The sequence below is a fragment of the Salmo trutta genome, chromosome 21, assembly GCF_901001165.1.
Source record: "Salmo trutta chromosome 21, fSalTru1.1, whole genome shotgun sequence".
Taxonomy (NCBI): domain Eukaryota; kingdom Metazoa; phylum Chordata; class Actinopteri; order Salmoniformes; family Salmonidae; genus Salmo; species Salmo trutta.
The window spans coordinates 11,093,257-11,120,221 of NC_042977.1; the positions used below are offsets into that span (position 1 = coordinate 11,093,257).

The 26,965-nt window shown below is 43.4% G+C and overlaps 1 protein-coding gene across 1 annotated transcript; it reads left to right on the forward strand.

Moving 5' to 3' along the window:
• Positions 1–352: 352 nt before the first annotated feature.
• Positions 353–25,064, forward strand: LOC115156669 (V-type proton ATPase subunit d 1). Its single transcript, XM_029704205.1, has 8 exons — positions 353–527; positions 1,309–1,480; positions 9,484–9,662; positions 10,395–10,474; positions 19,901–19,978; positions 21,857–22,033; positions 22,860–22,934; positions 24,602–25,064. Exons 1-8 carry the CDS (start codon positions 398–400, stop codon positions 24,761–24,763), a joined length of 1,053 nt encoding a protein of 350 aa, XP_029560065.1. The 5' UTR covers positions 353–397; the 3' UTR covers positions 24,764–25,064.
• The last annotated feature ends 1,901 nt before the right edge of the window (positions 25,065–26,965 follow it).

Sequence of the window (26,965 nt, forward strand, 5' to 3'; positions counted from 1 at the left end):
AAGCAACATTTCTGTAAAGCATCTTTAAAAACGTCACTCTTATCTTGCTCACATTTTTCTGCAGTTAAAATTAACCTGCATGAACATTTGCAAATAAACAACTTTATTTTTACAGTAGAAAAACAGATTCTCCGGATTACAATTAGTCCAATGATTTGAGTCAGGGAGAATACCCAGATGTTGGATATAGGACAAATAGTCAAAAGCCCCTAGACACAAAAGCCCCTAGACAAATAGTCAAAAGCCATGGAAATTCTTACAAGTGTCAGATAGGAAGGGAAGGATTGTATGAGCATTAGTCATTGATAGAAAAGAGGGAAGTTGGAAGAGAGACAAAGCCAAAGCTGCGGGTAGATCAAGAAGAGAGGGCCTACTAACTAACTTGTAGTTTTGGAGAATGTCGCTGTATCCAGAGCTTAGCTTCAATGTGGACCATGGGTACTTGGAGGGGCTGGTACGAGGACTGAAGGCCGGGATACTGACTCGGTCCGACTATCACAACCTGGCCCAATGTGACACACTAGAGGGTAAGCCGAGGTCTTTGTATCGTGGACAGTTTTGTTTACCAATTATAACCCACTGTGGCAGTTGCGGTATTTGGCTTTACGTATAGTTTGCAATTACACAGATATCCATATATTGAGTAAGTCAAGTGCAATGCGATGTTTGCACATTGCGGTTTGTTTGAATTCCGGCCTAGACTGTGGCAGAAATGTGCGCGCGCGTGGGTGCATGTGTACATGGGAGCAAGTGTGTGTGTGTCTCCTCGTTAGTCATCATCCTCCCCAAACAATGGAAGCGAGTTATGGGCAGTTTGACAGGGGTCAGTAATAGTCTTAAAAATAGAGTGATAATGACCCATAACTTTAAAGGTTAACTTCCAGTCAACAACTGGAATTGACTGAAATGACAGATTTAGACAAACAAAAGTCAATGTGACTTATGAAAGACATAAAACGTCATTTCACAGTTTTACAGACAAATAGAAATGCATACTTTTTTTATGTGTCTCGAAATATTTAGAATTCCGTCTTTGTCGTTGACGAAACGCGTTATCATTCTGCAATATTCACTTTTTGGGTTTGTTATCATTCACCAACATTCACTATTGAATTGGCTCTAAAATAGTGAACTGGACCAAAATAGTATTTTCAACTCTTACGGGGGGTGCTATAATTAATATTGCTACACCTAGGGGTACTCAGATTGTTATTGGAGTTGCCAGCACCAAAAGGCACCCTCATGGAATCAATAGTTCAATCTCCTGTCCACATATGACCTGTGTCTTTTAACAATATCTCAATGTAGACATGAAGCTGCACCTGCAGAGTACAGACTACGGCAGCCTCCTGACCGCTGGGAACGAGGACCTGACCGTGTCTCTCATTGACCACAGACTGAAGGAGAACATTCTGACTGAGTTCCGCTGCCTACGCGCTCACTCCCTACCGCCCCTCTCCACCTTCCTCGACTACATCACGTAGGAGTGTTCTAATATATCACTTCTGTCTGGCTATCTGTCTGTCTATCTCTGTAGGCCTGCCTGTCTGTCTGCCGTAATCTATACACCTTCCTCGACTGAATACCTTCCTTGTATGCCAGTAATCTTACAGCCCCAAATGTATTACACATTTTTACAAATCTGAAATATGCGAAACAACATAGCATTTGTACGTCTCACATGAAGTATTACTAGGGGTCAAATGTTTTACTTGTTCTATACTTCATCTCACCAAGTTCATTTCCCCCCTTTTCCTCTTCTCCTTCCTCTTCCTGCAATCTATTTGGCCGTCACTGAATATTTTCTAGCGATACATTGAAAAACGGAACAAAAATATAAGGTGTTGTTCCAGTGTTTCATGAGCTGAAATAATCGATCCCAGGAATTTTCCATGCGCACAAAAAGCTTATTTCTCTCATATTTCCTGCACAAATTTGTTAACATCCCTGTTAGTGAGCATTTCTCCTTTGCCAAGATAATCCATCCACCTGACAGGTGTGACATATCAAGAAGCTGATTAAACAGCACGGTCATTACACCACTACAGCTTGTGCTGGGGACAATAAAAGGCCATTCTAAAATGTGCATTTTTGTCATACAACACATTGCCACAGATGTATCAAGTTTTGAGGGAGCGTGCAATTGGCATGTTGACTGCAGAAATGTCCACCAGAGCCGTTGCCAGATAATTCAATGCTAACTTCTCTACCATAAGCCGCCTCCAACACGTTTTAGAGATGCAGGCCTCACACCGGCCTACAACCGCAGATCACGTGTATGGCTTTGTGTGGGTGAGCAGGTTGCTGATGTCAACGTTATGAACAGAGTGCTCCATGGTCAATGTGGGTTTATGGTATGGGCAGGTATAAGCTACAGACAGAGAACACAATTGCATTTTATTGACGGTAATTTGAATGATCCCGAGGCCCATTGTCATGCCATTCTTCCGCCGGGCAGATTTTATTGGTCACATCCACATGGTTAGCAAATGTTATTTTGAGTGTAGCGAAATGCTTGTTCTTCTAGTTCTGACAGTGCAGCAATATCTAACATGTAATATCTAACAATTCCACAACAAATACCTAATACACACAAATCTAAGTAAAGGAAGGAATAAGACGATATAAATATAAATATATGGATGAGCAATGACAGAGCGGCATAGGCTAAGATGTAATAGATAGTATTGAATACAGTATATACTGTACATATGAGATGAGTAATGCAAGATATGTAAACATTATTAAAGCAGCATTATTAAAGTGACTAGTGATCCATTTATTAAATTGGCCAATGATTTCAAGTCTGTATGTAGGCAGCAACCTCTCTGTTAGTAGTTTGCCCCTGGAAATGCGTTGTGCAGACCGTGCCACCCTCTGAAGAGCCCTGCGGTTGTGGGCAGTGCAGTTGCCGTAACAGGCGGTGATACAGCCCGACAGAATGCTCTCAATTGTGCATCTGTAAAAGTTTGTGAGGATTTTAGGTGACAAGCCAAATTTCTTCAGCCTCCTGAAGTTGAAGAGGCGCTGTTTCGCCTTCTTCACCACACTGTCTGTGTGGGTGGACCATTTCAGTTTGTCAGTGATGTGTACGCCGATGAACTTAAAACTTTCCACCTTCTCCACTGCTGTCCCGTCGATGTAGATAGGGGTCCCTCCTTCTGCTGATCATCTCCTTTGTTTTGTTGAAGTTGAGTGAGCGGTTATTTTCATGACACCAGACTCCAACAGCCTCACCTCCTCCCTGTAGGCTGTATCGTCATGTTAGTAATCAAGCCTACTACTGTTGTGTCGTCTGCAAACTAGACGATTGAGTTGGAGGCGTGCATGGCCACGCAGTCATGGTTGAACAGGGAGTACAGGAGGGGGCTGAGCACACACCCTTGTGTGGCCCCAGGGTTGAGGATCAGCGAAGTGGAGGTGTTGTTTCCTACCTTCACCACCTGGGGGCGGCCCATCGGGAAGTCCAGAACCCAATTGCACAGGGCGAGGTTAGACCCAGGGCCTCAAGCTTGATGATGAGCTTGGAGGGTACTATGGTGTTGAGTGCTGAGCTATAGTCCATGAACAGCATTTTTACATAGTATTCCTCTTGTCCAGATGGGATAGGGCAGTGTGTGGTGTGATGGCAATTGCGTCGTCTGTGGACCTATTGGGGCGGTAAGCAAATTGAAGTGGGTCTAGGGTGACAGGTAAGGTGGAGGTGATATGATCCTTGACTAGTCTCTCAAAGCATGTCATGATGGTCATTTAGTTCAGTTACCTTTGCATTCTTGGGTACAGGAGGAAGCACAGTTCCCGCTCAGCCCAGTCAAAACTGTTCGCTGCTCTGGCACCCCTATGGTGGAACAAGCTCCCTCACGGCGCCAGGACAGCGGAGTCAATCACCACCTCCCGGAGACACCTGAAACCCCACCTCTTTAAGGAATACCTAGGATAGGATAAAGTTATCCTTCAAACCCCCCCCCCCCCTAAAATGATTTAGATGCACTATTGTAAAGTGGTTGTTCCACTGGATATCATAATGTGAATGCACCAATTTGTAAGTCGCTCTGGATAAGAGCGTCTGCTAAATGACTTAAATGTAAATGTAAATCTTGAAGCATGTGGGGACAGCAGACTGGGATAGGGAGAGATTGAATATGTCAGTAAATACACCAGCCAGCTGGTCTGTGCATGCTCTGAGGATGCGGCTAGGGATGCCGTCTGGGCCAGAATGCCTTGCGCGGGTTAACACGTATAAATGTCTTACTCACATTGGCCACGGAGGAGGAGAGCCCACAGTCCTTGGTAGCGGGCCGTGTCTGTGGCACTCTCAACGTGGGCGAAGAAGGTGTTTAGTTTGTCTGGAAACAAGATGTCGGTGTCCGTGACATTGCTGGTTTTCCTTTTGTAGTCCGTGATTGTCTGTAGACCCTGCCACATACGTCTCGTGTCTCTAGACCCTGCCACATACATCTCGTGTCTGAGCCGTTGAGTTGCGACTCCACTTTGTCTCTATACTGACATTTTGCTTGTTTGATTGCCTTGCGGAGGGAATAACTACACTGTTTGTATTCGGCCATATTCCCAGTCACCTTTCCATGGTTAAATGCAATGATTCGTGCTTTCAGTCTTGCACGAATGCCACCAGCCATCCACGGTTTCTGGTTAGGGTAGGTTTTAATAGTCACAGTGGGCACAACATCTCCTATACACTTCCTTCTAAACTCACTCACCGAATCAGCTTACACGTCGATATTATTCTCTGAGGCTACCCAGAACATATCCCAGTCCGCGTAATCAAAACAATCTTGAAGCGTGGATTCTGATTGGTCAGACCAGCATTGAATAGTCCTTAGCATGGGTACTTCCTGTTTGAGTGTCTACCTATAGGAAGGGAGGAGCAAAATGGAGTCGTGGTTAGATTTGCCGAAAGGAGGGCAGGGGAGGGCCTTCGCGGAAGTTAGAGTAACAATGGTCTAGTGTTTTTCCAGCGCGAGTGTTACAGTCGATGTGCTGATAGAATTTAGGTATCCTTGTTCTCAAATTTGCTTTGTTAAAATCCCCAGCTAAAATAAATGCAGCCTCAGGATATACAGTGGGGGGAAAAAGTATTTGATCCCCTGCTGATTTTGTACGTTTGCCCACTGATAAAGAAAGGATCAGTCTATCATTTTAATGGTAGGTTTATTTGAACAGTGAGAGACAGAATAATAACAAAAATATCCAGAAAAACGCAAGCCAAAAATGTTATACATTTATTTGCATTTTAATGAGGGAAATAAGTATTTCACCCCCTCTCAATCAGAAAGATTTCTGTCTCCCAGGTGTCTTTTATACAGGTAACGAGCTGAGATTAGGAGCACACTCTTAAAGGGAGTGCTCCTAACCGCAGCTTGTTACCTGTAAAAAAGACACCTGTCCACAGAAGCAATCAATCAATCAGATTCCAAACTCTCCACCATGGCCAAGACCAAGGAGCTCTCCAAGGATGTCAGGGACAAGATTGTAGACCTACACAAGGCTGGAATGGGCTACAAGACCATCGCCAAGCAGCTTGGTGAGAAGGTGACAACAGTTGGTGCGATTATTCGCAAATGGAAGAAACACAAAAGAACTGTCAATATCCCTCGACCTGGGGCTCCATGCAAGATCTCACCTCGTGGGGTTGCAATGATCATGAGAACGGTGAGGAATCAGCCCAGAACTACACGGGAGGATCTTGTCAATGATCTCAAGGCAGTTGGGACCATAGTCACCAAGAAAACAATTGGTAACACACTACGCCTTGAAGGACTGAAATCCTGCAGCACCCGCAAGGTCCCCCTGCTCAAGAATACATATACATACCCGTCTGAAGTTTGCCAATGAACATCTGAATGATTCAGAGGACAACTGGTGAAAGTGTTGTGGTCAGATGAGACCAAAATGGAGCTCTTTGGCATCAACTCAACTCGCCGTGTTTGGAGGAGAAGGAATGCTGCCTATGACCCCAAGAACACCATCTCCACCGTCAAACATGGAGGTGGAAACATTATGCTTTGGGGGTGTTTTTCTGCTAAGGGGACAGGACAACTTCACCGCATCAAAGGGACGATGGACGGGGCCATGAACCGTCAAATCTTGGGTGAGAACATCCTTCCCTCAGCCAGGGCATTGAAAATGGGTCGTGGATGGGTATTCCAGCATGACAATGACCCAAAACGCACGGCCAAGGCAACAAAGGAGTGGCTCAAGAAGAAGCACATTAAGGTCCTGGAGTGGCCTAGCCAGTCTCCAGACCTTAATCCCATAGAAAATCTGTGGAAGGAGCTGAAGGTTCGAGTTGCCAAACGTCAGCCTCGAAACCTTAATGACTTGGAGAAGATATGCAAAGAGGAGTGGGACAAAATCCCTCCTAAGATGTGTGCAAACCTGGTGGCCAACTACAAGAAACGTCTGACCTCTGTGATTGCCAACAAGGGTTTTGCCACCAAGTACTGTCATGTTTTGCAGAGGGGTCAAATACTTATTTCCGTCATTAAAATGCAAATCATTTTATAACATTTTTGACATGCGTTTTTCTGGATTTTTTTGTTGTTATTCTGTCTCTCACTGTTCAAATTAACCTACCATTAAAATTATAGACTGATCATTTCTTTGTAAATGGACAAACGTACAAAATCAGCAGGGGATCAAATACTTTTTGCCCCCACTGTATGGTTTCCAGTTTGCATAATGTCCAGTGAAGTTCCTTGAGGGCTGTCGTGGTATTGGCTTGAGGGGGGATATACATTGTCTGACAATAACCGAAGAGAATTCTCTTGGGAGATAATACGTCGGCAATTGATTGTGAGGAATTCTATGTCAGGTGAACAAAAGGACTTGAGTCCCTGTGTGTTGTTACAATTACACCATGAGTCGTTAATCATGAAACATACACCCCCGCCCTTCTTCTTCCCGGAGAGATGTTTATTCCTGTCGGCGTGACACACTGAGAATCCCAGTGGCTGTACCAACTCCGACAGCATATCCCGAGAAAGCCATGTTTCCATGAAACAGAGTATGTTACAATCCCTGATGTCTCTCTGGAAAGCAACCCTTGCCCTTATTATGTCAATCTAGGGACTGGACATTTTTTAAACATTTTAGTCATTTAGCAGATGCTCTTATCCAGAGCGACTTACAGTAGTGAATGCATACATTTCATTAAAAAAATGTTGTACTGGTCCCCCGTGGGAATTGAACCCACAACCCTGGTGTTGCAAACACCATGCTCTACCAACTGAGCCACATGGACATTAGCAAGGAATATACACGGAAGCAGTGGGTGGTGTGCGTGCCTCCGAAGTATGACCAGAAGACCGCTCCGTCTCCCTCTTCTCCGGCGGCATTGTTTTGGGTCGGCCTCTGGAATCAGTTCAAATGCCCTGGGTGGTGGTGACCAAGGATCTACTTCGGGAAAGTCGCATAGCTTTTGTTTTCACTGTGTGGGAGGTGCTAGTGAAAATCCTCAAGCGGCTCCCGGCATTATACCCACCGTGGAAATTGGCATTTGCTGCACGGAGTCGCATTAATAGAAATCCTATGCAGCCGAGTTTACAAGTTCGAACACTGGAATGTGTGATGTAATCTACACACCTCGATTAGGCTGATAGAAATCTTCATTATTGTGTTTAATGACTTTAAATTGAAGTATCATTATTTCTGTACAGCCTACACTTTCTCATTCTGAACTTCTAATGCAGGTGGAACGGGTGTGACTTGGTGAAAATGACCACAAGAGCAGCTGCTCACTGATTTGACAACACCAACGCAATTACAACTCTGACGCCGCCAAAACACCAGCTATGCGGGTGTTGGCTAGCGCAGGTTAACGCTTAATCTGATTCAAGGAGTTGGTCTGATGGTGCCCTCTGATGTCATTGGCCTCCCCCCTTGTCCCCCTTTGTTAAAGTCCCAGAGCTGTAAAAAACGTGATTTTGTTTTATGTACACTCACCAGACAGTTTATTAGGTTCACCACCCCGTTCACAAAAATGTATCACTTCTACAGACAGTGAGTCACCTAGCATTGGTTTGCTATATAAAGCAGACAGACGGGCATTGAGGCATTCAGTTACTGTTCAATTGAAAGTTAGAATGGGCAGAACAAGTGACCTAAGTGACTTTGAGCACGGTATGATCGTCCGTGCCAGGCGCGCCAGATCAAGTATCTCAGAAACCACCTCCCTCCTGGGCTTTTCACACATGACAGTATCTAAGGTTTACCGAGAATGGTGTGACAAACAAAAAACATCCAATCAGCGGCAGTCCTGTGGGCGAAAACAGCTCATTGATGAGAGCGGTCAAAGGAGAATGACAAGAATTGTACAAGCTAACAGGAAGGCCACAAACAGACAAATAACGGCACAGTACAACAGTGGTGTGCAGAATGACATCTCGGAACAAACTTGTCGATCCTTGTCAAGGATGGGCTATTGCAGCAGACGACAACACCAGGATCCACTCCTATCAGTTAAAAACAAGAAGAAGCGGCTCCAGTTTTCTAAAACTAGCAGCCTTTTGTTCTGATGTTTCTGGAAAAACATTGCCTTGAACATGACAGCGAATTCAGATTACTTGAGTGGCCTGAGCAGCCTGAATTCTTCGGGGCATTCTACAAGGTGTCAGAAACATTCCACAGGGATGTTGGTCCATGAGATGGAATGGGCTGTTCGCAGTATGAATGTACTGCCAATCTGCAGCAACTGCGTGATGCCATCGTGTCAGCATGGACCAACATCCCTGTGGAACGTTTCTGACACCTTGTAGAATGCCACAAAGAATTCATGCTGGTCTTGAGGCAAAGGGGAAGAGACTGCCTTAAATTTCAGCCTATTTTGGCGGGGTGGAGTTTTAGCCTGCTTGGTGACATCACCTGGCGGTAAATTTGTTAACAGACCAATAAGAAAGAGAGTTCCAAACCATTCTAGCAATAACAGCTAGTTTCAGTTCTCCTCCCCACTCCCAGACAATCCTAGCAAAATTCTTGCTTGGTAAATTGCTCTTTGCTAAGAAGCTATTTTTGTGAATTGTTTACCATTTTAATTGAAAACAATCTAGTAAGGTACTTAGTTGTTACCCAGAAATGCAATATTTAATATTGAGATAAAAACGGCTGCATTGGACCTTTAAGTAAATCAGGTGATACATAAGGTGAAAAGTGGACTGGAGTGTGAATTTAAAGCTCAGTAGTCTTTATGGGGATATTCGAATAGTACAGTAGCAATGTTTGAATGTTTCTCAAATGTATCCTTACCTTCTCCCTTCATTGAGGTCATCACTGATCTGTATTTGATTGGATAAGTGGAGGTAAATGTCCATCATAACACGTCCACCCATCAAAACATAGCAGGTTAAAATCAGGGAATTACGAAAGGTTGGATGGAATTACGAAAGGAGGAAAATGAATCATTTGAAAAGAAGTGGAATTAGGTCCACATTCTCTCCCCTGTCTGTCCTTATCTCCTCCATGTTGCAGCTACAGTTACATGATTGACAACGTGGTGATGTTGATCACCGGTGCCCTGAAGCAGAGGGACGTGGCAGAGCTTCTGCCACGGTGCCACCCACTTGGAATGTTTGACCAGATGGCAGCGGTTGGCATTGCCCGCACACCTGCTGAGCTCTACTGTGCCATCCTGGTGGACACACCTCTGGGTAATCACTACAGTGGGCATATTCTGTGGGCATCAGTGGGCATCTGTGCCAGTGGGACTGACTAATAAATATCAGATTGACAATCTATAATGTAAATATCTATGAAAACCTTCTTTGAATATCTAGTGTAATATGAATATGAAATCCAAAACATGTTTCATGAAAATTATGTTGGTAAAATACATCAAGCTTTTTGCTTGTATTTGGATTCTTATCATTATGCTTCATTATTAATAAGCTATAAGTCATTTATTGACCAGAATGTCCACTCACCTAGTTTTCTAGATCTTACCGCAAGCAATGCATTAAAAGGCAACATGCTTGCATTATTTAGAAGTGAGTAGCCTTCCCCTGAAGAGAGTACGTAATAACTCAGAGGATGGCGTAACATTGCCTCCTGCTGCTCACTAGTATCAACTCTGTGGCTGTAACGTCTCCTACTGCTATGAAGGTTTATGGACGTGTCAGTGTTCTGGGTCTGGGTTTATTACCATTCCATCTATACACTCTCAGAAAAAAAAGGGTTCTTTGGCTGTCCCCATAGGAGAACCCTTTTGGGTTCTATGTTGAACCCTCTGTGGAAAGGGTTCTACCTGGAAACAAAAGGGTTCTACCTAGTCACAAAAAGGGTTCTACAAAGGGTTCTCCTATGTGGACAGCCGGAGAACCATTTAAGGTTCTAGATGGCACCTTTTTTTCTAAGAGTGTATGTGTGCTACTTTGTCTTTTCAGCTCTGTTCTTCCAGGATGCTGTGTCTGAGGCCAACCTGGATGAGATGGGGGCTGAGATCATGAGAAACAAACTGTACAAGGTGATGTGGCATCAAATCAATTGAATGTAAAAACATCTCTGCATTTCCTCACATTTTGAGCACTACCATACACAGGCATGGAATTAATCTGGTCTCCAAAATGTCATGTAAATCAAATCAGATGAAATGTTATTTGTTACATGTGCCGAATACAACAATACCTTACAGTGAAATGCTTACTTAACCAACAATGCGGTTTTAAGAAAAACAAATAGAAATAACAAATAATTAAGGAGCGACAATAAAATAACAGTAGCGAGGCTATGTACAGTCGTGGCAAAAGGTTTTGAGAATGACACAAATATTAATTTTCACAAAGTTTGCTGCTTCAGTGTCTTTAGATATTTTTTGTCAGATGTTACTATGGAATACTGAAGTATAATTACAAGCATTTCATAAGTGTCAAAGCTTTTATTGACAATGACATGAAGTTGATAAAAAAAGTAAATATTTGCAGTGTTGACCCTTCTTTTTCAAGACCTCTGCAATCCGCTCTGGCATGCTGTCAATTAACTTCTGGGCAACATCCTGGCTGATGACAGCCCATTCTTGCATAATCAATGCTTGGAGTTTGTCAGAATTTGTGGGTTTTTGTTTGTCCACCCGCCTCTTGAGGATTGACCACAAGTTCTCAATGGGATTAAGGTCTGGGGAGTTTCCTGGCCATGGACCCAAAATATCGATGTTTTGTTCCCCGAGCCACTTAGTTATCACTTTTGCCTTATGGCAAGGTGCTCCATCATGCTAGAAAAGGAATTATTCGTCGCCAAACTGTTCCTGGATGGTTGGGAGAAGTTGCTCTCGGAGGATGTGTTGGTACCATTCTTTATTCATGGCTGTGTTCTTAGGCAAAGTTGTGACTGAGCCCACTCTCTTGGCTGAGAAGCAACCCCACACATGAATGGTCTCAGGATGCTTTACTGTTGGCATGACACAGGACTGATGGTAGCGCTCACCGTGTCTTCTCCGTACAAGCTTTTTTCTGGATGCCCCAAACAATCGGAAAGGGGATTCATCAGAGAAAATTACTTTACCCCAGTCCTCAGCAGTCCAATCCCTGTACCTTTTGTAGAATATCAGTCTGTCCCTGATGTATTTCCTGGAGAGAAGTGGCTTCTTTGCTGCCCTTCTTGACACCAGGCCATCCTCCAAAAGTCTTCGCCTCACTGTGCGTGCAGATGCACTCACACCTGCCTGCTGCCATTCCTGAGCAAGCTCTGTACTGGTGGTGCCCCGATCCAGCAGATGAATCAACTTTAGGAGACGGTCCTGGCGCTTGCTGGACTTTCTTGGGCGCCCTGAAGCCTTCTTCACAGCAATTGAACCGCTCTCCTTGAAGTTCTTGATGATCCGATAAATGGTTGATTTAGGTGCAATCTTACTGGCAGCAATATCCTTGCCTGTGAAGCCCTTTTTGTGCAAAGCAATGATGACGGAACGTGTTTCCTTGCAGGTAACCATGGTTGACAGAGGAAGAACAATGATTCCAAGCACCACCCTCCTTTTGAAGCTTCCTGTCTATTATTCGAACTCAATCAGCATGACAGAGTGATCTCCAGCCTTGTCCTCGTCAACACTCACACCTGTGTTAATGAGAGAATCACTGACATGATGTCAGCTGGTCCTTTTGTGGCAGGGCTGAAATGCAGTAAAAATGTTTTTGGGGGATTCAGTTCATTTGCATGGCAAGGAGGGACTTTCATCTGATCACTCTTCATAACATTCTGGAGCATATGCAAATTGCCATCATACAAACTGAGGCAGCAGACTTTGTGAAAATGTATATTTGTGTCATTCTCAAAACTTTTGGCCACGACTGTTCAGGTACAGAGTCAATGTGCGGGGGCACCAGTTAGTCAAGGTAAATGTACAGTTGAATTCTGAAGTTTACATACACCTTAGCCAAATACATTTAAACTCAGTTGTCACAATTCCTGACATTTAATCCTAGTAAAAATGTCCTTGATTTAGGTCAGTTAGGATCACCACTTTATTTTAAGAATGTGAAATGTCAGAATAATAGTAGATAGAATTATTTTTTTCAACTTTAATTTCTTTCATCACATTCCCAGTGGGTGAGAAGTTTACATACACTCAATTAGTATTTGGTAGCATTGCCTTTAAATTGTTTAACTTGGGTCAAACATTTTGGATAGCCTTCCACAAGCTTCCCACAATAAGTTGGGTGAATTTTGACATATTCGTCCTGACAGAGCTGGTGTAACTGAGTCAGGTTTGTAGGCCTCCTTGCTCGCACATGCTTTTTCAGTTCTGCCCACAAATGTTCTATAGGAATGAGGTCATGGTTTGTGATGGCCACTCTAATACCTTAACTTTGTTGTCCTTAAGCCATTTTGCCACAACTTTGGAAGTTTGCTTGGGGTCATTGTCCATTTGGAAGACCCATTTGCGACCAAGCTTTAACTTCCTGACTGATGTCTTGAGATGTTGCTTCAATATATCCACGTAATTTTTCTTCCTCATGATGCCATCTATTCTGTGAAGTGCACCAGTCCCTCCTTCAGCAAAGCACCCCCACAACATGATGCTGCCACCTCCCGTGCTTCACAGTTGGGATGGTGTTCTTCGGCTTGCAAGCCTCCCCCCTTTTCCTCCAAACATAACGTTGGTCATTATGGCCAAACAGTTATATTTTTGTTTCATCAGACCAGAGGAGATTTCTCCAAAAAGTACAATCTTTGTCCCCATGTGCAGTTGCAAACTGTAGTCTGGCTTTTTTTATGGCGGTTTTGGAGCAGTGGCTTCTTCCTTGCTGAGCAGCCTTTTAGGTTGTCGATATAGGACTCATTTCACTGTGGATATAGATACTTTTGTACCTGTTTCCTCCAGCATCTTCACAAGGTCCTTTGCTGTTGTTCTGGGATTGATTTGCACTTTTCGCACCAAAGTACGTTCATCTTTAGGAGACAGAACGCGTCTCCTTCCTGAGCGGTATGACAGCTGTATGTTCCCATGGTGTTTATACTTGCGTACTATTGTTTGTACAGATGAACGTGGTACCTTCAGGCGTTTGGAAATTGCTCCCAATGATGAACCAAACTTGTGGAGGTCTACAATGTTTTCTGAAGACTTGGCTGATTTCTTTTGATTTTCTCATGATGTCAAGCAAAGAGGCACTGAGTTTGAAGGTAGACCTAGAAATACATGCACAGGTACGCCTCCAATTGACTCAAATGATGTCAATTAGCGTAACAGAAGCTTCTAAAGCCATGACATAATTTTCTGGAATTTTCCAAGCTGTTTAAAGGCACAGTCAACTTAGTGTATGTAAACTTCTGACCCACTGGAATTGTGATACAGTGAATTATATATGAAATAATCTGTCTGTAAACAATTGTTGGAAAAATGACTTGTATCATGCACACAGTCGGTATCCTAACCGACTTGACAAAACAATAGTTTGTTAAAAATACATTTGTGGAGTGGTTGAAAAATGAGTTTTAATGACTCCAACCTAAGTGTATGTAAACTTCCGACTTAAACTGTACATGTAGATAGAGGTAAAGTGACTATGCATGGGTAATAAACAGAGAGTAGCAGCAGCGTAAAAATGGGGGGTGGGAACAATGCAAATAGTCTGGGTAGCCATTTGATTAACTGTTTAAGAGTCTTATGGCTTGGGGGTAGAAGCTGTTGGAGGCAGAAGCTGTACCGCTTGCTGTGCGATAACATAGAGAACAGTCTATGACAAGGGTCGCTGGAGGTCTTGGCAGTTTGTTGGGCATTCCTCTGACACCACCTGGTATATAGGTCCTGGATGGCAGGAGTCTTGGCCCCAGTGATGTACTGGGCCGTACGCACTACCCTCTGTAGTGCCTTGCGGTCAGAGGCCGAGCAGTTGCCATACCAGGCAGTGATGCACCCAGTCAGGATGCTCTCGATGGTGCAGCTGTAAAACATTTTGAGGATCTGAGGACCCATGCCAAATTTTTTCAGTCTCCTGAGAGGGAATAGGCGTTGTCGTGCCCTCTTCACGACTGTCTTGGTGTGTTTAGACCATGATAGTTTGTTGGTGATGTGGACACCAAGAACTTGAAGCTCTCAACCTGCTCCACTACAGCTCCACCGATGAGAATGGGGCGTGCTCGATCCTCCTTTTATGTTGTCCACAATCATCTCCTTTGTCTTGATTAGGTTGAGGGAGAGGTTGTTGTCCTGGCACCACACGGCCTACCACTGTTGTGTCGTTGGCGAACTTAATGATGGTGTTGGAGTCGTGCCATGGCCATGCAGTCATGGGTGAACAGGGAGTACAGGAGGGGACTGAGTACCAACCTCTGAGGGGCCCCTGTGTTGAGGATCAGCGTGGCAGATGTGTTGTTACCTACCCTTACCACCTGGGGGCGGCCTGTCAGGAAGTCCAGGATCCAGTTGCAGAGGGAGATGTTTAGTCCCAAGGTCCTTAGCTTAGTGATGAGTTTTGAGGGCACTATGGTGTTGAACACTGAGTTGTTGTCAATGAATAGCATTCTCACGTGGGTGTGCCTTTTGTCCAGGTGGGAAAGGGCAGTGTGGAGTGCAATAGAGATTGCATCATCTGTGGATCTGTTGGGGCAGTATGCAAATTGGAGTGGGTCTAGTGTTTCTGGGATAATGGTGTTGATGTAAGCCATGACCAGCCTTTCAAAGCACGTCATGGCAACAGAAGTGAGTGCTACGGGTTGGTAGTCATTTAGGCAGGTTACCTTGGTGTTCTTCAACTGCCATTGATAGAGAGTAGTGGATCAGTAGCCCCTGCAGTCTCTTAGCCAACCAGGCTTCATCATGGCCATGGTGGGAGGTGGTGGCACAGGCTAGCTCTGTAACGTAAATTAAAAACAATTAAACATTAGAAAATACCCACAACTGGGCGTGCAGTTAAGCTTAACATTAAATAAATGAAATACTTCCTCTAAAGGTGCACTTTTGTCGACCCATCTGTTGAGAGCTTTCTCCTAGACAATCGGGAGGAGAGATCAATCGGAGTAAGGATCTAACCATCAATAAGGGGATAAAAATGTTTGTGTAACGTAAAGAAGATTCGTCTTGTGTGTCTCTGTTGAATAGTAAGAAATTGTAAAAAACAATCTGATTTTGAAAGAAATATGGCTGAGACTCAAAGAAAATTCAAGGACAAAAATGGTCAGATTAATACTGCCATTGAGAAAATTCAAAACAAAACGAGACAAGGTCAGTCTCGCAAAAATAAGCGTTCTTGCGTTCTAACTACCCGCTATTCAAAGTGCTCTGAACAAATGAAGGGAATCGTTCACAGACATTGGCACATTCTAATATCCGATGATAGTATCGGTAATGTGTTTTCGTACCTTCCCTTGGTCGTATTCTCGCGGGGCAGAAACCTCAGAGATCAATTGGTAAACTCTGATTTACCACCCCAAGATATCCCTGCACAATGTGTATTTGCGTCCCTACTGGATGGAAACTACAAATGTAATGGCTGTGCTCAACGCAATGGCACTTGTAAATGTAGATCCTTCAAACACCCCCAAACAGGGAAACAGATCCCAATCAAAGGTGTTATCACATGCTCCACTAAGGCAGTTATTTATCTTATACCTTGTCCTTCTGGTAACAATTATGTGGGTAAAACAAAGCGTGAATTAAAAGTACGTATCTCGGAGTATCGTAGCACCATTAGGTGCAAAAACTTGACTTACCCAGTTGCGGCCCACTTTTTGGAAGAAAACATTTACATTTACATTTAAGTCATTTAGCAGACGCTCTTATCCAGAGCGACTTACAAATCGGTGCATTAACCTTATAATATCCAGTGGAACAACCACTTTACAATAGTCCATCTAAATCTTTTGGGGGGGGGGGGGGGGGGTTAGAAGGATTACTTTATCCTATCCCAGGTATTCCTTAAAGAGGTGGGGTTTCAGGTGTCTCCGGAAGGTGGTGATTGACTCCGCTGTCCTGGCGTCGTGAGGGAGCTTGTTCCACCATTGGGGTGCCAGAGCAGCGAACAGTTTTGACTGGGCTGAGCGGGAACTGTGCTTCCTCAGAGGTAGGGAGGCGAGCAGGCCAGAGGTGGATGAACGCAGTGCCCTTGTTTGGGTGTAGGGCCTGATCAGAGCCTGAAGGTACGGAGGTGCCGTTCCCCTCACAGCTCCGTAGGCAAGCACCATGGACTTGTAGCGGATGTGAGCTTCAACTGGAAGCCAGTGGAGAGAGCGGAGGAGCGGGGTGACGTGAGAGAACTTGGGAAGGTTGAACACCAGACGGGCTGCGGCGTTCTGGATGAGTTGTAGGGGTTTAATGGCACAGGCAGGGAGCCCAGCCAACAGTGAGTTGCAGTAATCCAGACGGGAGATGACAAGTGCCTGGACTAGGACCTGCGCCGCTTCCTGTGTGAGGCAGGGTCGTACTCTGCGAATGTTGTAGAGCATGAACCTACAGGATCGGGTCACCGCCTTGATGTTAGTGGAGAACGACAGGGTGTTGTCCAGGGTCACGCCAAGGTTCTTAGCACTCTGGGAGGAGGACACAAGGGAGTTGTCAACCGTGATGGTGAGATCATGGAACGGGCAGTCCTTCCCCGGGAGGAAGAGCAGCTCGATTTCGTCTCTACGTTATATTGGCATCGAACATGTCACCCTCCCTAGGAGAGGGAGCTGCTGCCTGGATCTTTAATTTAAAGACCCTTGCTCCCTTCGGTCTCAACGTACACTTTGATCTGAAGCCATTCTTGTGATTATGCTATTGTAAATGTTTGTAGGCTTATGTAGCCAAATTGTATCTATGATCGTACGCTATCCATTTATGTTTTTTGTATGCTATTTTAATATATGATAATTATCCAATGATGTCAGGCCACACCCGGCCATGATTACAGACACCTGTGTGTGTCTTTTGACACTATATAAATGAGTCATCCCGCAGTGTTTGTCATTATACCCTGATGAAGACAGCTTATCTGTCGAAACATTGGACATAAATATTTTTGCATCTGAGCTCCTAGAGTGTGCGGCACTCCTTTATTTTTAAAGAAATGGTTCCTTACCTCCTTTTTCTGTTCAAAGACTTAAACTGAGCCAGCCTTGAGACTGTTTGCTAGTCTGGGGTGTTGTGGTGGGAAGTCCTGCCACTGACCCACCTTTCCTCCGGCATGGAGAATGTTCCATGGGAAGAAGAGTTGGAGACGGACCCTAAACCAGCCCAGAGAAGGGGACAGCTATGGGGCTCAGAGGAGCCAGCAGGGAGGGGTCAGGCCTGGTGGTGGTGGTGGTGGAACCAGCCATGACGTCCATATAACTACTCCTGACACTTGTAACAAAAGGGAACATTTTCAAGCCTTATTTTGCTCAGAAATAAACTGACTGAATGATTCTAGCTGACAGAATAAGAAAAGCAGAATTCGCTCAACTCCAAGCACTCACGTTACTTGCTCCCACTTTTATTTAAAAGAATAAAACATGAATCAGCAGAACCACTTCCTCCAAGGGGATCAAAACAACAGGAACCTGTAGATGTTATTGGTCCAGAGTCTGAGTAACTGGCTGGTCTGGAGTCTGAGTCTTGTTTCCCTGTGGAGATGATTGGTCCAGAGTCTGCTTTTCCTTTACCAGGGTAGACGGTTGCTGGCTGTCCTAGCTAACTGTAATGAGAGAGCTCAGTATTCCAATTTATTTGTGTTGATGTCATAATCAGTGGGTTATGGCATCAGGGTCCCAATTCTGTATTTGACTTCTAAGGTCATAACATCACAGTGAAAGTGTCTGTGAGATCTGAGAAAGCCATTACTATCAATACATTTTTTTTTTAAGAAAACAAAAGTAAAAGAATAGAATAGAAAAACTTTGTTGGAGTGGATCAAAAATAAACAAATGTGGCCAAAGACAAAATACTCACACTAATACAGAAATGTTTCACAGAATCTTAACCTTTATATAGGGCTAGGAATGAGTCTGTTCCCTCTAAAAACATGTTGCCAAACAAACTATTTAATAAGGTCCTGTTTTCACATAACATTTTCAATTCAAAAACCTACAGTAACCTAGTAGAGAAATCTGTGTGTGTGTGTACAAAGTCAAAGTTGAAGCAAAGCAAATTTTTTAAGCATACACTCAACTAACAGAGGTCACCAACTAGCTTCCACAGTAAATCAAGTATAGTTTAAATCACAGTGTTAAAAATAATTGAGTTAAATTGACTCTACTGGGAGTTATCTTAACCCTCAAGAGAGTGATACGCACCCTGGAGTTAATGTTGATAACTGGAGTTCATTGAGGCGGAATACTTTTAACCAGAGACAGGGAGTTAAATCTATGGAGTCGTCCACAGATGTGGGAGGGGCCTGTGTTTATATTTCCCAGCATGCTTTGTTGCAGGTTAATTTTTAGAATTGTTTGTTTCAATATCTGTGTTTTCGCATTGATTGTTTTTTTTATCTTATGCGACACAAAAATTAAAAACATACATTTTTCTAAACTAATCCAATCTGTAAGTGGTTGGATTTATAACAACCGTTAGTGGAATAGTTGTTTCAGTTAATATTGTATAGATCAGTGATCACTGAACTTTTCTTGGTCAAGATCACTTTTGCAGTCAAAAAACAAGCTGAGATCTACTGTTCAGATTTTTTTACCTCACACAAGCAGTTTTATAGGAATGAGGTTTGGTCAGCATGCCTAATACATTATCACAGCATATTGGCTATATGATTGGCCTGACAATATTGTTAATCAGACCATATTATATTTAAAAACTCCAGCTTTGATAACAAAATAGATCAGTTAGTTTAGCACTTGTGAGGCACTGTGGAGCATGAATTGAAATAATTTGCCTTTTTATTTTACATGACTGATGGTACCTGCATCTGATGGTCAACAAAGTAAAATCACCACGTCAGTGATCTTTAGTGATCGCTCTGTCATTTCTTGTTTGCAAAAATTATACACTGTTCGCTCAATTTCAGTTTATGTGAGAAAACAAGCACTGAATAGTGTAGGAAATCATTGTACCATCTAAATCGATGTGATTTAATAACAAAATGTATTTGATGCTGGTGGGCCAAAAGTAAAAGGCTAGTCTTTGCTATGTTACGGGGAAGTGTTTGCTGTTGCAATTCACCAAGCTTCCACATAGGGGAGAAATTCTAGGTGTGGTACTTTTAACTCATTACCAGAGTAAACACAAAATGGGGGTGGGACCATATAAACCCCAAAATAGTGTTACATTTGACTCCATGGGGGTTAAATTAACTCTTGCGATTTTACTGTGTAGATCCTAAACTTTGATTTGATTTATAGTCAAGCACTGCTAAAATGGTGATTGCTCTTAAGCTTAGTTTCATGACTGTGACCATGTTTATCGTTTACATCATCATTGAGAAAAGTGAATAAAAGGAACGGAAACGTTTGTTTCTATGGTTTAGATCTGATAGTGCATTTTAATTTTAAACAGGCTTATTTGGAGGCATTCTATAAATTCTGTCAGGAGAGTGGAGGAGCCACAAAGAACATCATGTGTCCTATCCTGGAGGTATTGTAAACCATTCTTTCCTCTTACCTGAGACATTACCAGTTACAGTTTAGTCGTTTTATTGTGTGTGTCTGTGTGTGTTTTGAGAGTGTATATGTACTGTAAACTTATACTGCATGTGTTACACTCTCTATTTGTCTGTGGTCTATTTGTTTTACCTTTATATGTGACCCTTTATATACTGCTCAAAAGAATAAAGGGAACACTTAAACAACACATCCTAGATCTGAATGAAAGAAATAATCTCATTAAATACTTTTTTCTTTACATAAATGAATGTGCTGACAACAAAATCACACAAAAATAATCAATGGAAATCCAATTTACCAACCCATGGGAGGTCTGGATTTGGAGTCACACTCAAAATTAAAGTGGAAAACCACACTACAGGCTGATCCAACTTTGATGTAATGTCCTTAAAACAAGTCAAAATGAGGCTCAGTAGTGTGTGTGGCCTCCACGTGCCTGTATGACCTCCCTACAACGCCTGGGCATGCTCCTGATGAGGTGGCGGATGGTCTCCTGAGGGATCTCCTCCCAGACCTGGACTAAAGCATCCGCCAACTCCTGGACAGTCTGTGGTGCAACGTGGCGTTGGTGGATGGAGCGAGACATGATGTCCCAGATGTGCTCAATTGGATTCAGGTCTGGGGAACAGGCGGGCCAGTCCATAGCATCAATACCTTCCTCTTGCAGGAACTGCTGACACACTCCAGCCACATGAGATCTAGCATTGTCTTGCATTAGGAGGAACCCAGGGCCAACCGCACCAGCATATGGTCTCACAAGGGGTCTGAGGATCTCATCTCGGTACCTAATGGCAGTCAGGCTACCTCTGGCGAGCACATGGAGGGCTGTGCGGCCCCCCAAAGAAATGCCAGCCCACACCATGACTGACCCACCCCCAAACCGGTCATGCTGGAGGATGTTGCAGGCAGCAGAACGTTCTCCATGGCGTCTCCAGACTCTGTCATGTCTGTCGTGCTCAGTGTGAACCTGCTTTCATCTGTGAAGAGCACAGGGCGCCAGTGGCGAATTTGCCAATCTTGGTGTTCTCTGGCAAATGCCAAACGTCCTGCACGATGTTGGGCTGTAAGCACAACTCCCACCTGTGGACGTCGGGCCCTCATACCACCCTCATGGAGTCTGTTTCTGACCGTTTGAGCAGACACATGCACATTTGTGGCCTGCTGGAGGTCATTTTGCAGGGCTCTGGCAGTGCTTCTCCTGCTCCTCCTTGCACAAAGGCGGAGGTAGCGGTCCTGCTGCTGGGTTGTTGCCCTCCTACGGCCTCCTCCACGTCTCCTGATGTACTGGCCTGTCTCCTGGTAGCGCCTCCATGCTCTGGACGCTACACTGACAGACACAGCAAACCTTCTTGCCACAGCTCGCATTGATGTGCCATCCTGGATGAGCTGCACTACCTGAGCCACTTGTGTGGGTTGTAGACTCAGTCTCATGCTATCACTAGAGTGAAAGCACCACCAGCATTCAAAAGTGACCAAAACATCAGCCAGGAAGCAAAGGAACTGAGAAGTGGTCTGTGGTCCCCACCTGCAGAACCACTCCTTTATTGGGGTGTCTTGCTAATTGCCTATAATTTCCACCTGTTGTCTATTCCATTTGCACAACAGCATGTGAAATTTATTGTCAATCAGTGTTGCTTCCTAAGTGGACAGTTTGATTTCACAGAAGTGTGATTGACTTGGAGTTAAATTGTGTTGTTTAAGTGTTCCCTTTATTTTTTTGAGCAGTGTATTTTCTCTCTCTCTCTGTCTGTGTTTTATACCTGTGTATGTGTGTGTGTTTGCCAGTGAGCTTCTATGTGTTTACCCCTCTGTGGGTATTTGTGGTTTACTTCCTGTGTGTATGTTGCAGTTTGAGGCCGACCGGCGTGCGTTCATCATCACAGTGAACTCGTTCGGGACAGACCTGAGTGGAGGGGGGAGGAGCGCCCTGTACCCCTCCTGTGGGAGACTGTACCCCGAGGGGCTCCGTCTCTTGGCCAGGGCAGAGGACTACGAGCAGGTCAAAGCTGTGGCTGACTACTACCCTGTGAGTTTCAAAGCAATGGAAAAATGTTAATAAAATTACAATGGAAACCCAATCTAGGCATTACATATAGGACAACTCTAGGCAGTCCCTCCCTGTTTCAGGGTTCTTCTGTTGGGTGCCTAATGAACACAACCCTCATCAGTGCTGCTGCTCCAGTTTCAACTGTTCTGCCTGCGGCTACAGAACCCTGACCTGTTCACCGGACGTGCTTGTTGCACCCTCGACAACTACTATGATTATTATTATTTGACCATGCTGGTCATTTACGAACATTTTAACATCTTGACCATGTTCTGTTATAATATCCACCCGGCACAGCCAGAAGAGGACTGGCCACCCCTCATAGCCTGGTTCCTCTCTAGGTTTCTTCCTAGGTTTTTGGCCTTTCTCAGGAGTTTTTCCTAGGGAGTTTTTCCCAGCCACCGTGCTTCTTTCACATGCATTGCTTGCTGTTTGGGGTTTTAGGCTGGGTTTCTGTACAGCACTTTGAGATTTCAGCTGATGTACGAAGGGCTATATAAATAAATTTGATTTGATTTGATCAGTTGGACTACTACTGTACAATTAAAGTCAGATTTATAATGCAGGGTTCAACTTGACTCGAGAATTAGACCGTTTCTGCTTTCATGGACTTATTATAATATTTGTTTTATTTCTATACTCTCTGTGCTACTGCGTTTTGTATGACTACACCCTGTTTATGCAGTGAATCAGACTACTACAGCATGGTTTAATCTGACTACAGTCTGATACTATGTTGTATTAGATATATCATGTCTTATTATAGTTATGTCTTATTAGTTGATATGATTTTGATATCCTCCAGGACTATAAACTCATATTTGATGAACCTGAGGCAGGATCCTCCAGAACCCTGGAGGACAGATTCTTTGAGCGGGAGGTAAGATTAATCTCATTAAGTATTGTATGCAAACTGCAGACTGAGGATGTGGTCTATATGCACATTCTACAAAAGTCTGGGGTCACTGAGAAATGTCCTTGTTTTTGTAAGAAAAGCACATGTTGTCCATTAAAATAACATCAAATTGATCAGAAATACAGTGTAGACATTGTTAATGTTGTAAATGACTATTGTAGCTGGAAACAGCAGATTTTTTATGGAATATCTACATAGTTGTACAGAGGCCCATTATCAGGAACCATCACTCCTGTGTTCCAATGGCACGTTGTGTTAGCTAATCCAAGTTTATAATTTTAAAAAGCTAATTGATCATTAGAAAACCCTTTTGCAATTATGTTAGCACAGCTGAAAACTGTAGTCCTGATGAAAGAAGCAATAAAACTGGCCTTCTTTAGACTAGTTGAATATCTGGAGCATCAGCATTTGTGGGTTCGATTACAGGCTCAAAATGGCCAGAAGCAAAGACCTTTCTTCTGAAACTCGTCCGTCTATTCTTGTTCTGAGAAATGAAGGCTGTTCCTGCGAGAAAATGCCAAGAAACTGAAGATCTCGTACAACGGGGTGTACTACTCCCTTCACAGAACAGCGCAAACTGGCTCTAACCAAAATAGAAAGAGGAGTGGGAGGCCCCGGTGCACAACTGAGCAAGAGGACAAGTACATTAGAGTGTCTAGTTTGAGAAACAGATGCCTCACAAGTCCTCAACTGGCAGCTTCATTAAATGGTACCCGCAAAACACCAGTCTCAACGTCAACAGTGAAGAGGCGACTCCGGGATGCTGGCCTTCTAGACAGAGTTGCAAAGAAAAAGTCATATCTCAGACTGGTCAATAAAAAGAAAAGATTAAGATGGGCAAAATAACACAGACACACAGAGGAATATTGTAAAAAAGTGTTATGGACAGATTAATCTAAGTTTGAGGTGTTCGGATCACAAAGAAGAACATCCGTGAGATGCAGAAAAAATGAAAAGATGCTGGAGGAATGCTTTACGCCATCTGTCAAGCATGGTGGAGGCAATGTGATGGTCTGGGGTGCTTTGGTGGTGGTAACGTGGGAGATTTGTACATGGTAAAAGGGATCTTGAAGAAGGAAGGCTATCACTCCATTTTGCAACGCCATGCCATACCCTGTGGACGGCGCTTAATTTCCTCCTACAACAGGATAATGACCCAAAGCACAGCTCCAAACTATGCAAGAACTATTTCGGGAAGAAGCAGTCAGCTGATATTCTGGCCAGCACAGTCACCGGATCTCAACCCTATTGATATGTTGTGGGAGCAGCTTGACTGTATGGTACGTAAGTGCCCATCAAGCCAATCCAACTTGTGGGAGGTGCTTCAGGAAGCATGGGGGTGAAAGCTCTCCATATTACCTCAACAAATTGACAACTAGAATGCCAAAGGTCTGTAGGGCTGTAATTGCTGCAAATGGAGGATTCTTTGACGAAAGCAAAGTTTGAAGGACACAGTTATTACTTCAATTAAAAAATTATTATTTATAACCTTGTCAACATCTTGACTATATTTCCTCTTCATTTTGCAACTCATTTCATGTATGTTTTCATGGAAAACAAGGACATTTCTAAGTGACCCCAAACTTTTGAAAGGTTCTACATTATTCTCTCTTTCTCTCTCTCTCTCTCAGGTGCAGCTGAACACGCTGGCCTTTCTGGAGCAGTTCCATTTGGGCGTGTTCTATTCCTACATCAAGCTGAAGGAGCAGGAGGCTCGCAACATCGTCTGGATCGCAGAGTGTCTCACACAGAGACAGAAGTCTAAGATCAACAACTACATCCCCATCTTCTAAAGGACGAACACACTGTCTGTAGTAGCAATTACACACCTGTTTGTATTAGTAGTAATATTAGCAACGGTTGTCAAAATTGATAAAAAGTTTAAAAATACAGTTCTGATAAATGTAACAGCTGCATAGATACTCAACTCTTTTTTTTAATAAACAAAAGGCTTCAAATATTGACTCTATTATAGCACATGAACAATTGTATAATGAGAGACAGAACAATCTATGAAATCCAGACATTTTGGTGGGACTTCAGGTATACAATTGAATGTCAAATATATAAAAATAAAAAAAATCGCAAATCAAATCAAATTGTATTCGTCACGTACACAGTTTACGGCAGGTATAAAAGGTGCAGTGAAATGCTTTTGTCCTAACTCCCTCAACAATGCAGCACATTAGTCAATATCGATAATAACAACAAAATGAGTCAAAAGTAACAAGTGATAGAAGTAATAGGAGAGGACTGTATTACACTGTATTTACAAATATAAAGTCTGTAGAATATATAGTATATAATAGAACTGCAGTGTTGACTGTTTATGTGTGTGTTTGTGTGTGTGTGTGTACGTTTGTGTGTAAGGGTTGGATGTGTGGGTAGTCAGTGCCAATAATATTTAGGTGTAGATAGTCTCTAAGGTGTAGGTCTGTCCAGGGAGACAGCTAGGGTTAGCTCGGCAGTCTGATGGCCTGGTGGTAGTAGCTGTCTTGGAGCCTGTTGGTCCGAGACCTGATAATCCGATACCGCTTGCCAGATGGTAACAAAGTGAACAGTCTCGGCTAGCTCGGGTGACTGGAGTCCTTGACGATCTTTCAGGCCTTCCTCAGATACCGTGTAGATGTCTTGGAGGGCAAGGAGCTCACCCCTAGTAATGTATTGGGCTGTCTGCACCATCTTCTGTAGAGCCTTTCGTTTAAAGACAATGCAGGTGCAGTACCAGGCGGTAATGCAGCCGGTCAAGATGATTTCGATTGCGGAGCTGTAGCACTTCTTGAGGACCCCTCGGGTCCATGCCTAATTTCTTCAAATGTATTGGGCTGTCTGCACCATCTTCTGTAGAGCCTTTCGTTTAAAGACAATGCAGGTGCAGTACCAGGCGGTAATGCAGCCGGTCAAGATGATTTCGATTGCGGAGCTGTAGCACTTCTTGAGGACCCCTCGGGTCCATGCCTAATTTCTTCAGTCGCCTGAGGTTGAAGAGGTGCAAATGCGCCTTATTCACAATGGTGGTGTGATTGGACCATGTCAGGTCATCTGTGATGTGCACGCCAAGGAACTTGAAGTGTTTGACCCGGATGCAGTTGCAGAGGGAGGTGTTCATGTCGAGGGTCTTGAGCTTAGTGTTTTTTGAAATGACAGATATGCAGTGGTGGAAAAAGTACCCAATTGTCATACTTGAGTAAAAGTACAGATACCTTAATAGAAAGTTACTTAAGTAAAAGTGAAAGTCACCCAGTAAAATACTACTTGAGCAAAAGTCTAAAAGTATTTGCTTGTAAATATACTTAAGTATCAAAAGTAAATGGAATTGGTAAAATATACTTAAGTACCAAAAGTAAAAGTATAAAACATTTCAAATTCCTTATATTAAGCAAAGCAGATGGCACAATTTTCTTGTTTTTAAAATGTACGGATAGCCAGGGGAACACTCCAACGCTCAGACATCATTTACAAACGATGCATTTGCATTTAGTAAGTCTGCCAGATCAGAGGCAGTAGGGATGACCATGTGTTCTCTTGATAAGTGCGTGAATTGGAACATTTTCCTGTCCTGTTATTAAGCACTCAATGAGTACTTTTGGGTGTCAGGGGAAATGTATGGTGTAAAAAGTACATTTTCTTTAGGAATGTGGTGAAGTAAAAGTCAAAGTCAAAAACATAAATAGTAAAGTACAGATACCCAACAAAACTACTTAAGTTGTACTTTATTTTTATTTATTTTATTTCACCTTTATTTAACTAGGTAGGCAAGTTGAGAACAAGTTCTCATTTACAATTGCGACCTGGCCAAGATAAAGCAAAGCAGTTCGACAACATACAACAACACAGAGTTACACATGGAATAAAACAAACATACAGTCAATAATACAGTAGAAAAATAAGTCTATATACAATGTGAGCAAATGAGGTGAGATAAGGGAGGTAAAGGCAAAAAAGTCCATGGTGGCAAAGTAAATACAATATAACAAGTAAAACACTGGAATGGT

Excerpts from the sequence above, each read along its gene's own strand:
- LOC115156669 (XM_029704205.1), top strand. The coding sequence starts at position 398 with ATGTCGCTGTATCCAGAGCTTAGCTTCAATGTGGACCATGGGTACTTG. Across the intron at positions 10,475-19,900 it reads TGAGAAACAAACTGTACAAG|GCTTATTTGGAGGCATTCTA; the intron begins GTGATGTGGCAT and ends AATTTTAAACAG. Across the intron at positions 19,979-21,856 it reads TCATGTGTCCTATCCTGGAG|TTTGAGGCCGACCGGCGTGC; the intron begins GTATTGTAAACC and ends TGTATGTTGCAG.